Here is a 16,228-nt window from a genome sequence, read left to right on the forward strand (position 1 = left end):
ATAATAATAATATTATTTAAATTAACTACAAAATTACTTTCTAAATATATTTTATAAAATTGTAAATATTTTAAATTATTTATTTATATATAATATTTTTTAATTTTTACATATATCCATAATTTTTCATCTATAATTTTTCATAATATATAATATTAAAATTTTATTTTTAATTAAAATATAATTATTTCTTGATAAATTTTTATGTTCTAACTAAATTACATAATTTGTGATTTTTCCAAAGTCAATTTCTAGACAAGGTTAATATAGTTAATTACAAACAATTAAAATAGACAAACAAATAAATTATATTTTTTAAATTAATTTAAAAATAGCAGTAAATTTAATTTGTATATGCTTAAATAAAGTTATTTTATGGCAATTTTCTATGTTCCTATAATTTTAAGTAAATTTTTTTTTCTAAAAATATTTATTCAACGTATCGAAAATCATTTACAAAACTTTAATTAACTCAAATATACGTAAAAATACATCATATTTTATTATTCAATTTTTTTTAAAGATAAGAATAAATTTGTAAACTTTCATTTTACACCTAACAACCATCATATCACTCACAAACTCTACTTTAACTTATCTCATTTTAAACACATGTACTATTTTCATACTTTCTTCTCAAATCTTCATACATCCACTCCCTTAAATCCTCATAAATCTTCTTTCCGATCCAAACACACCCTGCAAGTTTTACAATAATTCACACATTATGTAATTGGTTAAATTAAATATTATTGATAAAATTTGATAGACTAATGCAATATATGTTTTACCTACATGTTAGGGAAAAAACTTGAATTTGAGAAGTTGCATTTGCTCTTCATGCAAAATTATATATATATATATATATAAATGCATACGACATCTTGATAATTTTAATATCACAGTCAAACTTACTATTTTGTCAAAACTTGTTGTATAATATAAACATATGGTTGTCGATACCAAATAAACTAACGATGCCCCCCACAAGAAAGTGATTGGTGTCATAGAGAAACAAAAATTTGTTATTGAGGTACAAGTATATAATATACTTGTTCATAATGCATGGGTGATGGAGGTTAAGGAAATTGCTATTGATCTTGGTAACTTTGTTGAAGTTGTAGTTGGTCAGGCGATATCCACGAATAAAATGATTTGCTAAAAAAACAAATAACTTTTTGTCTCATAAAGATTATGATCTTTTAGAAGGATTCTCTCATCTCAAAATTGTGACTAATGCAACAAGTCATAAATTAATTTTTGTGAAACAAGTTACTTTTCAATCTATTTCTCGATATTTAGTATTGCAAAATTGTTTTAAATCTCTTCAAGTGATTAATATAGTTAAATCTACCTCAACTATTTTATTTTTTTTAAAGAAATAATATGGTGTATAAGGTATGTTGAAAAGATCAAATATAAATTAGTTAATAATTAAATCTTTAGTTGAATAGCAATTTAAAAATTACATTATAAAATTAATAATATTTTTTTAGTTTATAAAATGGTCTCTAGTCTATATATACAAACTAATTAAATTAATTTGTATTTAATTATTTTCTTACAATATATATATATATATATATATAATTATAATAATAATAAACCATGGTACTAATACATAATATGTATTTATTGCATGGATGACAACTGTTTATTTAGAAATATGAGGAGTCACTTTTAATGAATAATTTGATTTTCATCAAGTTTTCTATAAATTATTTTCTATTATACCTATTATTAATCTCTATAAAAACAATATAACTAATTGTTTTGAATGATCTATTCTATCCATTTTTTAGTACAACTTAGATTAATGATTTTTTTTATTAAATTTAATGTGAGTATTTAATAAAGTAGAGTATTTAATAAATGTTTTAAAATAAGTAATTTGAATAAAGAAAAGATGGAAGAGTAGGGAGTAGTGGTTGGCCCAAAAAATGACGGAAAGAGAAGAAAAGGTGAAAGAGTGAAAAGGTAATCATTACATAAACATTTAATGCATCTCTCTGCCACAACATTATTGTCATCTACTATCTGAAAAATAATCTCTTTTCAAGATATTCAATTTTTCTTCTAAATTTATTATTTAAAACCAAAATACATTTCAAAAATACTATTTATTTCATGCTTCTTATTCTGTGTTCCATTCTAAACAATCAAAATACAGAGAAAATAAATATGAAGGACCAAGAATTTGGTAGGATAAAAATCGATAAAATAGAATAAAATCTGTAAAAAAAAAAGAACATAAAATTTTAGTTATATTCTTAATTTACTTAATATAATTAATATAAAGAAAGACAAATTATTTATGATAAAAAAATATATATAAAAGGCGATAACACATAAATGTACATTAAAACAAATCAATTAAATAAGGTATAATAGCCAAGCTACTTAAAATTACATTAAAATAAAATAAAAAAATATTTCGACAGGTTGTTATTAGTCCAATGGTTACTAAACATGATTAAATAACGTAATTATCCGGTTCTCTTTTTTCGATTTATTTTGATAAATAGCTGTTTTTTAATGTTATTTTTTAAACTTTTAAATAGTATAATTCTTCAATTATATCTGTTAATATGTAAATAGAGAAAATAATCAGTGTTTTTGAAATTAAGATGGATTGATAGTTAATTAAGGTGTGAGTCTAATTGAGATGTCAAATAACATAGTAATGCATAGTGATGCATAACATGAAAGTTTAAAAAAAAAATTAAAAATTAAGATGGATTGAAAGAGATTTTAAAATGTTTGATGTTGCATTTTTTTTTTTTAGTGATTATTAAGTTTTGTGAATGAAATACCAAGTGAAGGTTCATTTGAAAAATTATTCAACATTAAGTAAGAACTAGAAAAATATTTTATAAGTATGAATTACCTTTTTGTGGGAGTATCGCTCATTTAGTTGAGTTTTCCTAAGTTGCACTTAAGAAAGAAAAGTACAAGATGAGTTTATATTCTCTAAATGAATATTGCTCAAGAGACAAGAGATTGCTTGAGTAATAACTATTCTTAAGAGACAAACGAGATGATCTCGTTAAATAAATATGATTCCTCAAACACAAATATCATTGTAACTCAAGTTTAATTATATACACGTGTATTCGTGTTGTTGGTGTGTTATTAAGTATTAATTAAAATACATTGATATATTAATTATACATGTTTTAATATAATTGATTAATGTATCATATGCCTTTTAATATGTGTATGATGATAATGGTAAGGGTAAATCTATATAAGGTGATATATATATGTAGAGTGATATATTTATGATATGTTGTGGGTACTTAGAGTGGTATGACCTTGCATGATTAGTAGCTTGTGTGGCAAATGACTTATGTGACAAAATGCCAAACATGTTCGCTCATTAAATAATGTATGAGATATTTTGGGTTTACAAATCATTTGGTAACACAAATTAAGACATTAGGCGGTGTCATATATCATATTTGGATAAATAAGTGGATCAACTACCTCGACATGGGGCAAATGTTAGTATCAAGTGAGACATGCTTAATACCTATATGTCTTTTTAGCACATGTCTTGTGGAGCTTATATTATACATTGATGATGTGACTAATGACTCTGACACCTTATTGACGATGTTTCAATTGAGGTTCGTAAGTGTTGTTGAGAGATACCTTCACCTTATTATCAATGCAATGTGTAATAGGTGATGTGATGTGGTGTACATGATGTGTGATATATGCGTGTTTGTATTATGTGCTTTATGTACAATGTATGAGAAGTTTAAAACTAGATTAACGTATCTTTGCATTTTGTTGTTGATAGTTATAATCTTATGTAGTACATAAATAAATGATGTTGTAACTGGTAGCACAAGTACCTAAAAGTAGAGGTATTCACAATATGATTTAGTTTGATTTTATTTTTAGTTAAAAATATACTAAAACCAAACATAAAATTATATGTAGTTCAATTTGATTTGATTATACATAAAAAAAGTAAACCAACAAACTTTTGTGATTTGATTTAGATTAGTTTTGTAGATTGATTGTATAGTTTTTCTTATCAGTACATGTATTCAATATAATTTTTTTAACGTAACAACCTAATGTTATATTGTGATTAATAAGTGTATTCTACTTCAGTATAACGAAGGATTTGTTTTCTTCAATATTGTGTATAGTATTAAACCATTTGTTTACACATATTACCAACTTTTTTTTTTATCAATAAGGGAATTATATTAAGTTATAAAAACACAAGTCGTGTTTATGCGAAGAAAAAATAAATAAATATTATATTTTATTCATTGTGACATAAATATTAAATAACATGTAGGATATTTCATTGTATTAAAAAAAAAACACGTGTATAGTATTACATGACATGAATTCAAAATATAACCATCAAAATCTCTTTATAATGTTTCTTTTCAATAGTCTTTTTATTTTTTTTAACACTCTTTTCTCATAAGGTTAGTAATGTAACATCCATATTACGACTCATCCTATATATCATTCACATGTTAAAACATGTTGTGTAACTCATTTGTCAACCAGATTAAACATATTAAGTATTTGCCTCACACATCTTTTATATACAAGTGAAATAACAAGTACTATAATAATATTTAAAAAATAGATTTCGGTTTTTGTACTATTTTGAAGTATCAAACTGAAAATAAATAGAATCATTTAATTTTAAAAACAAACATCCAAATTGATAAAACAAATTATTTTAGTCATTGATTTTTTAAATTAATTTTCAGTTATTTTTTATCAATTCGATTTTAAACACTTTTATCATGTATCAAGGATATTTATTATTTGTTTACATACTACTATAATACTACTATAATGCAAATATTTTTATTATCAGACATTATTTATAATCTCATCACACTATTTATATATATATATATATATAAAGATAAAATAAAATAAAATAATTGTTTTCTTTTTATTGGGAAACAAAATACATATATCTTGAGAGAAATAAATAAATAAATAATATATATATATATATAAATAAAAGTTTCTCATAACTTAACCTTTCTATGTAGTTTATGACCATCACAATTAATAAAGAAGAGCACAAACACAAGGTAAGTCATATTTAAAAAAAATAATAATACAATTATTTTTATCAAACACTTTCAAATACATCTCAAAATTAATTTAAGACATTTAAATCATACACAAAATCTAGTGTTTTTCACAAATATATGTACTCTACATCTCATGTCATAACACTATTAACATATATCACAAAACATTTGGCTCTACTTTTAGAATACGCCTGTGTTGAATTTGACCTAAAGATATGTATTTCTCATACTATCTTCACTATGTTGTCTCTCAAACACATGTATGTCAATAGGAGTTCAATCCTATCATATGAATAAATCCCCATGACTTGTGAGTCCAACTATTTTTCACACCACAGACTAAGTCATAAGAACCTTCTTTGACTCTTAAGACCTGATAATCGTTCTCTATGTGATTCTAAATTGGTAGTTAAAACTTTGATAGCTATTTAGATATCAATTTATAAACTATTTATTAATGATATAAACTACTTTAGATAACAATAATTTTTTATTCTCCAAAATAGTATATAATTTAGTCAATATAATGACTAATTATTTTTTGTTTCTATTTCTTTTTATTTAATGATTTTCTTGTAGTGACTAAACTAGTTTCTCTTAATGGTTAGTTGCTCGACATAAAACCAAAGTTTTCAACTTCATAAGACTCACAATATCAATAAACTTGTATTTAGAAAATCCTAATCAATGTTTTGAACATACCTCTATGAATCCTGGACTAACAAGAGACTCATTTTAGCTTTAAAAATATGACATATAACACCTTCCTCCCCAAACATTTTGAAATTCTCAAAGCTGACAAAAAAAGACAAGGAAGAACTTACTTCAAAGAAATTTGGTAAAAATCTTAAAAAATAAAAAAAAGAGAAGAATTTTAAAAAATAATGATTATTTTAAAATAAAATTTAAATACTTGTATTATTTATATGATTTATGTTTTAATAATAAAATATTCATACTTTATTTTTTTAATCTATTATTTATAAACTTCCTTTTACAATTTTAACTCCTAATACGTGATTTATTCATACCGCAATTTATATTTTCTTTAATAATTGGTAGAAAAATATGTTTTCAATAAAGAAAAAATATTATTTCTATAATTATAAATATTATTTAAAATACAATATTTTAAATGTATATCATATTAATATATTTTTTTTAAATACATTAAATACAAAATCTCACTTATAACTTATGTCTCTAGATGATTCAGGTTACATCCTTTTGTTGCATATCAAAATTAACTGAATCTCCTAGAATTGACTAAAAGAAAACAAAAAATCTCCTAAAAAAATATCATGTATGGTATCATATTATTTTAAATTAATAAAAAATACATTGAAATTAAAAAAACTAAAAAAAATAGTTTTTTTGTTTAAAAATTTGGTAAATCTTGGATCATTGATGATGATGAAGATATGGGAAGAAGGGGGTGTCGAATATGGATTAGAAAGGCGTAATGATTTGATGGACCCACGTGGTTATAGGTGAATTCAACACCCTCCTTTGGGATGCACGCTACTTTCTTCGCTTCGGCGCAGTAACTTGCACTACTTTCTATATCAAACCAAACCAAACACCACTTCCAAAATCTTCCAACCAAAACACACTAATTATAATGTTTTTACATTATAATACAAGATCTAATCTTTTATAACAAAGTTAAATGCATAACACATATCAATCCATAAATCAAAAGTATTGACAATTTTTTTTATCAATAATTTATTTAAAAAAAAAAAATTAAAATTTTGTACCTGTAAGACTTACGACTGACCATATATCTTTCCATCAATGGTCGACCAACACCATGTCTCGGTTCTTATTAATGGTTTGACTGACGCCCTAAACCAATTACGCTCAAACAAGATTAATCAAGCTAATCAATGGTTAAGAGTTAGGTAATGTATTTCTAAACATGACCCAAACCCTCTAATTTGACCCAATGAGAAAAAACCACTAAAATAATATAAATAACATAAATTTCAAGAACTAGTTACGTCCTCATACAATGTTCTCACTATCGAATGCCGAATACTAAAACTGATTTGAGTGTCGGATTGTCTTCTGCATGTACTACCCACGCCTGGATTACGAGAAGACCGAAAGGTAAAACGAATAAAGAAAAGATAAGTGTTTGTTTAGAGAGGAAGTGAAGTGTTATCCAACCGACCGATCAAATAAGAAGAAAACAAATTTAAAAAATAAGATCAAATAAAATGTCATTTGTTTAATTTAGACATAAAAAAAAATATTATTTAAAAAAATACATACACAAGGTAAACCGAGTTTTTATTATATTATTTGCCCTTTTGAATATTAGTTGGTCCCAAATTAGTCATAAGAAAACAAACTACACCTGGTTGGCCAACTTGATAAGGATTGACATGTTTTTTCCATTAAAATTAAAATAAGAATAGTTAGAAAAACACAAATATATAATAATGACGTAACTTAATTGATAAAACTTATAAAATAAATTTTGATTATTAATTATAACAAAATTATTTAATAAGTAAAAATAATATTACTTAAGAATAAATGTAAATGAGTAGGAAGTCAAGTTTAATAATATATTTAAATTGATATGAATTAAATTACAATAGAGCTATATTAGAGAGCCTTATTATGGACAATCTATATTAATGTTGCAGAAAGAAGGTAAACTTAACATAACTATGGTGCGATCCATGTAGAAACATTCTTGGGTCTTCTTTCACAAAAGAGTTCAATTTTATTTTCATAAGAACAATTTGAATGCAGAATTACTCCTAGTTACCATGATCAAACAGGTGGAGTGCAAGAATACTATGAAAAAATATTTTGTTGATCACCCTTTTTTGCCAATAATGCAGCTCCATATGCAGCTTCTGTTTGATTTGCACGACTCACGGGCAAACCAAGCACCCTCTCACGAATCTTTATCCACTTTTCATTTCTGGCTCCTCCACCAGCAGTGAAAACTTCCTCTACCTGGGTTGCTCCTAGCTCCTTTAGCAACTCATATGCCTTTGCCTAAAATACCATTCAAGAGTCTTTCACATTTGGCTCTAGTGGATGCGTGAAGATCCACTTGTTTCAACAAAAATATGAAACAAAGACAGTGTCTCAACTGAGTCAGAAGATTTTCAGTTTTACCTCTATACGCGCAATGGATTCTAAAATCCCATGCAAGTACTCAACATCATTTTCAGGACGTGGATGAATCCTGCCCAAAAATTCAAACTTGGTTATGGAAATGAAAAAGTCTTTTAGACTTGTTCAGATGAAGTTTTCAATGAATGCTTCAAAGAAGAAAATACGAAAGTTGACATAAATTGTACTTTTTGCTATAAGTTAAGATTGATTTGTGGTGAAGTTAAAAATAGCCTTTTGAATGGTACAGTTAGCAGAACCAAATTTGGCTTTGTCACAAAACCCAAAATGAACTAGCCTTTTAAGAACTAGCTAATGCTGATTCTTTCTTTATATTGAACTTCAGACATCGTTTCTCCTTTCTAAAAATTGGCACAATCACCCAAAACTTTACCTTCTGTTGATAACTTGTTTAACGAATTTTCTGTTTTTGGTTAGCACTTGTTTTGTTTAAGAGACTTTTTGGGAGAATATTATAAACAGGATTCCAAACAAGCTAAAAATGAAATGTGAACTCAAAAAAAAGAGTATTCCAATGGTAAAGCAGATGGGATTCAGTACCTTGGAGCCAAATTTGGATCTGCTACTGGGAATCTTTCACCTGCTTTGGGCAGAGGATAGTAATCCAGAAGAGAAGGTTGTGAGGGATTGATCTGTTCACTCAGTTTCTCTAATTGGTCATCGGTGAAAAGCTGTCTAAGAATGGCTCCACCAGTGTTTGAAGCACCACCAACTAGCCATTTATCATCAAGACGATGGCTGTACACCCCAAACCGAGAATCCTCAATTCTTGTGTTGCTGAGTAGTTTAATAGCTAGTGTTGAACCCAATGAAGTTACCTAATCAAGGACAGTATGAGAAACGAAGTTATAAAAAGAGACACAGTTGCATTGATAAGGAACATGATCTGCAAGTGTCAGATATGGTTTAGCAGAAACACTTCTTTTGCAAAATCATAATTGACTAAGTATTAGCACAGAAAAATTCCATTCTTGAAGCTAATAAGCTTCAACATTATTCTTAGATGCTAAACCGAATACAAAATCATGAAAAATACGAAGTTTCCAATTTAATTAGCAATCCATAAATGCAGCTTCCTATAAAACTGAAGTTGTATTTTGAGATAAAGAATAAGCAAAGTAAAAAATAAGTTAAAAAGAAGATTACAGCTTTCCCAGGTTGAGTAGCACGAGCTGCAAGAAATGCAGCAATACTGTCGGTGGTTCCGGTGCATACAACACAACTCTTTTGAAAACCTGAAAGGATGTGGATCATACATGATTTTGAACTTTATAGCAGTAAGATTTTAATCAGGATGTTTAAGGAGACTCTGATGTATATCACTACACCAAATAGCACAAACACATACAAAAACAATGATGTGCTACTTGGATACCAAATTTATTAGAAGCCAAATTGGAAGCATTGTTTCAAATCTCAAGAAGGCACTAGTCTGAAGAGAAAACAACACCCAGATAAGGTTGTACATAACGAATTGGAAGGACAAAAAAACCTTATTAATTGCGTCCTAGTAACGAACAAGTGCCTTGAGTGTACTCAAGAAGTATTCAATACACTCTACTAAAGGTTCAAACTAATTAAAAAGGCAACAATTTTTATGTTGCCTATCAGATATGCTTTATTTTTTCAATAAATAATCAATAATCTATATCCCCCCAACCAACGTCCCTAAAGTTAGAATTGCCAAATTAATAATAAGGTTTTAGCCATACAAGTGTAATTTAGTTTTATAAAAGGTATTAAGCACTGAACTTTAAACTTAACCTTATAAAACCGGTTCATAAAATAATATTTGCACTCACTTATATACTATGCAATATCTCTATCTCGTGAGACTATATATTTATGGGTTCTCTAACACACATGTCACAAAGACCCTCCAATCTGTACTTTTGTTAGGGGATATAATCTAAACAACTTTGATAACATATTAAGAAGTGAACTTTAAGTACAATTCAACCTTATAAAACTGATTTATAAATTTAACACTTACTTATATACAATAACATGTTGTTATTTCTAATCGATTTAAGATCTACAACAGAATTCACAAAAGGACTCCTTAGATACAGATTACGCAATCAATGTATAAAGAAAACATACCATATTTATTTCCAATTTCCTCCTTTAGACGAGCAATCGGAGTTCCAGGAGCAAGAACTGAAGGTAAAAGATGATAATATGGTTGAGAGATTAACCATGAAGGATAGGAGTCCATTTCAGGATCATAGCCAACCTGCAAAACATAGAAAATGGTCAAAATTGCAACATAGACATAAATCTCCTAGCTGTGAAAAACACAATGGTGATAGACTTATTAAATGATGCCTTGAGAGCATTATTATAATCTGTAACTCCAAGCTTTCCATGAAGAAGCCACAAAAGCCAATCTGCTTGGTGCAACAAGAGAGCTGGTTTTTTATCCGAACCAACATGATTCCACCAAGAGACAAGTTTACACAGAGTGGACGACCCAGTGCAAACCGTATGGTTTGGAGGAGCAAAAGACTTCACCATTGGTAATGCATCAGAACAACTCTCATTGTAAAGAAAAGGTCTCCACAACGGTTCCCCTGTGTAACTGCAACACCAGATTCCACAGAATTCAGATACACAATCTTCAATAAAATTCAAATTAACACAAAGGAATCAAATAAAATAAAAAAGTGCAGGTCAATACTCATGCACCTATCAACAATGATAGTAGTGGCAGAAGTCCCATCAATGGAAATAGACACAACATGTTTGCGAATGTCAATTGGGACATCTTCAAGCAGAGAAAACAGTGTCTCCTTCCATGAACGTACCCAATCATGTGACTCACCATTCTTTCTAGACAAGACAAACAGAAATCTCAGCCTACCATAGCAGTACTAGTAGTAGAAATTAATAATTGCACAAACCTTCATTTCAGTGGCAATTTCATATTATTTGTTACTGAAAATCTCCATGTTAAACACAGAATGAATTCAATTCATCATCTGCTAGAAAATTGAAACGGGAAATATAATAATACCATGTACAAGGGGTACTCTCTCTTTGCCTCAGCTTGAATTGCCCCATCTTTGTCGATTATGGCAAACCTGGCACCAGATGTGCCAAAATCAAACCCCAGATAGAGTCTTGCTACTTCTGCATTCTGATTTTTCTGGTTACCAAGGGACATTGACACTGCTCTTTGTTTTCTTACCTTATTACATAACCCATTCCCTGTGAGAATAGGTTCAAAGTATGATTACACTATAATGAATATGAGGGAATTGAAGAAATAGCAGTTGATAATTGCTATGTTCAAGAAAGATCATATACCACGTTTTTGCCTTTGGATTGATGGCAAAGATGCAAAAACGGAACTTGCTTGATGGGTTATTGAAATTGTGCCAACCATGTTGAACTCTTCTTAGCATCTTCTACCATTATCCAGGGATAAGGTGCTGAGAAACAAAACATGGTGGCAATTGGCAAAGCCACTCCACATAAAATTAATTAATTAAAAAGACAGTAATAAACCTCATAGTGTGTTTTTTTTATTGGTTAAAAATTACCAAAAACTATAAATTAATTTAGTAAAATAAAAAAATGTTATTGTTAATTTCATAATTTCCCAAAAAATTGTTAAAGTTGAAATATTATTATAAAAAGCAAAATTTAAATACGGTATCATATTATAGAGATGTTGATCGTGTTGCCTTAAATTTAATTACAAAAAATGACACCAACAACTGTTATAATAAATTTTGTCCATAAAACTGTGGTGATACTATCATGTCTTAAAATAAAAGTAGCAAATAATGTTCCTAAAATTTGTCCTTAATAATTAGCATTGCTGCGATTTCTTGATGTAAAAAGTTGCAAAAGAATGTAAATTGTGTTTATAGGTCTTTTCTTACTATAACTCCATAATTTTTTTCGACACTTCCTAGTTTTTAAAATATCAAAATTATATTGTATTTTATTATTATTTTGAAAATATATTTTTAATTCTATAATTCAAATTATGTTTTTTAAAAACATATATTTTGGACAGAATATATTTTTTTTCTTAAAAATAAATTATAAATTCTATAATCTAAAATATGTTTCTATAATGAAACATTATGACCGTACAATCTGAATTTTTTTGGAAAATATCTCCAAATTTTATAATTTTGAATATATTTTTAAAGATTAAATGATATTTTGTCTAATTTATGGGGTGTTAGAAGAAATTAAGGGGGTGCAGAAAGAAAATGTAAAATTGTTATCATGGTTGAAGGCCCATTGGGTAGCTTAAATGTCTTGCAATTGCTTTGTTTTTTGTGTGTTGGTTTTGAAATAAGAAAAAAAATATTGAAAACTTTAATGGGCCGGACGGCTCTTTTTTTCTATAATGATTCCAAGGACCCATACAATAAAACTTTGCCATAAAGTAGAGGAATAGAAGCAAATTTTATACCCAGGAAAGAACAATTTTAAGGATATTTCTTCATGCACCTCTATATTTTTTGAAATATCATAATTATTTTTGATAATTTTGGTTGATTCTAGAATAAAAATTCCGTAAGCAAAAGGTGTTTGTAGAATAAGAATTCTAAGCAAAGTGTGTTTTCAGAATAGGAAATCCAGAAGACAAAAAACTATTCTGGAATATCCTTTCTGAAACACATTTTTGTAATTTTCAAAATGGTAAATCTGGAATTCATAAAATTTATTCCCAAAAAATATGTTCTAGAGATATTTCGGAAAAACTTTTTGAAAGTCATTTTTAAAAGGGGTAAAATGGTCTTTTCGAAAAATAATGGGGTGCAGAAAGCCATATGTGGGGGTGCAAGAGAAACACCCTAATCTTAAACGCTCTTGGTACACCAATACCCAATTGAACATTCCATGCGTGAAAAGAATAGAAAAGGAATATTGAAAGAAGTATGTTGTGTTAACTGAAGGCATTTATCGTATTTACACAATTATGTATACATCGCATGTTTAAAGCTATTTAGTTTAGTATTAGTAGTAATACCTAAAATAAGCACACTCTTATTCTAGCAATAGAAATTTCAGGTGAAATTGCACAGTGGCCACAAAAGTACTACCACTACTATAATGTACTAGGATAGGGCAGGGAATTGTAATAAAAACTGAAGAAACCATGACCTCTTGTTCCGTGACCAATAAAACCAATATTGCCACAAAACATGAAAACTGAATTGGAAATTCGAATCATGAAACATTACTATCCTAGTTCAGCATGATGTCCCACTTACACGTGAATCTTCGTTTCAGTTTAAGCAACTTATTTGTTTAAATATCTTAAAATTTAAGTTCATTTACATATTATATTGTTCTCACTTTAAGTTCGAAAGATAACGTTAGAATCAATCATTGTATTTGAGATATTGTCCACTTTGAAGATTGGTGTTCCGTTTTTATCTTTAAAATACATTTCGATAAGTTGTGATATGAGGAAATATTTAAATTGTTATTGATCTCGATTCCTAAACAATATGAGACTATATTAACATTATCCGAACATATATTTTTTAGCCTACTAACATAGTATTATTATTTTGTAGTAATGAATGTGAAGTGAATGTGATACAAGTAACTAGCTTCTGGTCACCGTCAGAGGCACAGCCAAAATAAGGACCACAAACAATAAAAAAGGTTACCCTTATCATCGTGCATGTGCCATAAAGCTAACAACATCCACTCAAGGTGGAGTGAAGTGCCCCAAAGAGAAAATCAATTTCTTAGCCTTGTATTCTTTGCCTGTACTCTTTCACACCCAGAATATATACATAGAGACAGAGACACCAATCATGAAAAACTTTGCCCATATATATTTTACTTTAAATATTTACAGTCAAAAATATAACATGGCTGGTGGACTTTTAAAGTTTAGATTTAAAATTTACTTCTTAATATGGTATCAGAGTTATTTAAAGTATATTCTAACGTGTATTAGTTGAACTTTTCAAGTCATCCGTTGTTAAACCGTTATCGGATCATTCATAATATATAGTTTTAACGTGAGGAAAATGTGTTGGAGATCTCATGTCGACTAGAGACTAAGACATTACAAGTGAGTGCAAATCTCACTTTATAAGTCATGTTGATTTAAGCTTACAATTCACTTCTTAATAAAATTGATTAAAAATAAAATAAATATTTATAATATATAAATGTAAATTTCTCTAAGGTGATTTTATAAATTATTAACATGATTTATAAAATTTGTTAGACATCAACTATCTCCATAAACTTCTATTGTTTTTTTACCTTTTTGTTTATCATCTCTAATTGAATATTTTCATTAAGGCTACATGCACGGTGGTTGTTGGTTAGTTGAAACAAATCCATCTTTTCTAGCTTTTCATTATGATCCCAAATTTCCATCATACGTTTTTTTTTTCTCTCTTGTTCTTCTGATTTTTAGGTTTGCTAATGGTCTTGCAAATTCGAAACAAAACTAAAATATTTTGTTAGGAACGGTATCAACATCTAGTGACACCTTTTATATTAAAAATTAAATTTGATATAATTAAGAAAAAATATAATGAAAAAATATTTAATACTTTTAATACTTCAGCTTCTCACATCTCATTAACGAACTAGGTTACCACCGTAGACAATGAATGAAAAAATATTTAATATTTTTAATATGTTGGTCACTTGCAGCAATTTCCCTTTTCACTAACCTAATTTATATCATTGTTTTTAGATATAGTTATTGATATTTAAAGTATTATATTTGATATCATGAGTAGATCTTTTTTAAGCTTAAATTCCACACAATTAAGGTAGTGTGTTACTTTCACGTAATTATCTTTCAAAACGCAGTGTGTGTGAATATAGTATATTCTTTAATTGTGCACCTAGATAGAACTAATATATAATTTAGAGTGCTCTATTTCCGATATTTATAGTTTTCAAAGTAGAAACCTTTACTACAACAAAAATTGAATGAAAGGACTAAATATTTTCTCAATTAAAAGATTTTTTTTTTTTTTTTTTGGAAAAGGTCATTTTTTTCTTGTTTTCTTGGTGAATCCACCTAACCTTCTATATTGCACAAAACTTGATATCTGATGGTAAAAACGAGATTAAAATATGTATCTTTTCTCTTAAATATAGTGTTATAATGAATCATTGATTATGAATTTATATTAGGATAGGTCGCAAAATTAATTTTGTTGTTAAAGTAAATTTTACATACAATCCTTTTATCTTTTGTTTTGGGTCAAATCCGATACTCTACCATACCCACCCTATTATTTATTAAGAAAAATAATAATTATCAAATTATAAATAATTATTGCATAATATTATATACAATCTCATGAGTAGTGATCTACATAATTAGGTAGTAACTTTGAAATAAAGTCTTCATACATTTGTATTTTTATTTTTTTTCACATTGAGTGATGTAAATATAAAAAATAAATAAAGACATATTCAATTTTTTTACCATATTCTTATATAATTTTCCTATACTATTAATAGAAATACTCCGTCAATCAGTAGACCAAATGGAGTAAAAAACATGAGTTTAATTTTTCGGTTTATCAGTGAACATAACAAATATTATCCACATAGATTGACTTTAAAACAAGTAAGATTAATTATAATTGATATAAAACAAGCTCGTAGTACGACATTTGGTTAGTTTTAAACATTAAAATTAAGAAATGTACAATGTTAAAAAAATGACAAGGTGAAGTGATTAGTTAAATTGTTATTTTTATTCGAATACAATATATATTTAACCCTAAATAGAGAATAGTAACTCGAAGGAAGAGAATAAAGCGTAGGGGGAAAGGAAAAAATCTAAACATATTTTAGATTTGAAGCATCCAATGGTAGCTCTTGGGTCTAAATGTACACATAAAAAAAAAAGTGATTCTGTTGAAATCACATGCAAGGGAAAGTTTTTAATTCACGAGAGTGTTAGATAAAGTGGTTGAATTTGATTTTATTAATATACAGCATTAATTAATTGGTTCATC

At 27.5% G+C, this 16,228-nt stretch overlaps 1 protein-coding gene across 1 annotated transcript; it reads right to left on the bottom strand.

Moving 5' to 3' along the window:
* Window positions 1-7,742: 7,742 nt before the first annotated feature.
* On the bottom strand, window positions 7,743-11,724 carry XK-1 (xylulose kinase-1). The gene is made up of 9 exons (XM_068632236.2): window positions 11,556-11,724; window positions 11,263-11,456; window positions 10,935-11,074; window positions 10,575-10,827; window positions 10,350-10,482; window positions 9,393-9,481; window positions 8,787-9,064; window positions 8,229-8,298; window positions 7,743-8,105 (listed from the first exon to the last, which is right to left on the bottom strand). The coding sequence occupies exons 1-9, from the start codon at window positions 11,632-11,634 to the stop codon at window positions 7,899-7,901; spliced, it is 1,443 nt and encodes a 480-aa protein (XP_068488337.1). The 5' UTR covers window positions 11,635-11,724; the 3' UTR covers window positions 7,743-7,898.
* Window positions 11,725-16,228: the final 4,504 nt, after the last annotated feature.

This window comes from Phaseolus vulgaris, chromosome 11, assembly GCF_051622355.1.
Source record: "Phaseolus vulgaris cultivar YP4 chromosome 11, ASM5162235v1, whole genome shotgun sequence".
NCBI classification, from domain to species: Eukaryota; Viridiplantae; Streptophyta; class Magnoliopsida; order Fabales; family Fabaceae; genus Phaseolus; species Phaseolus vulgaris.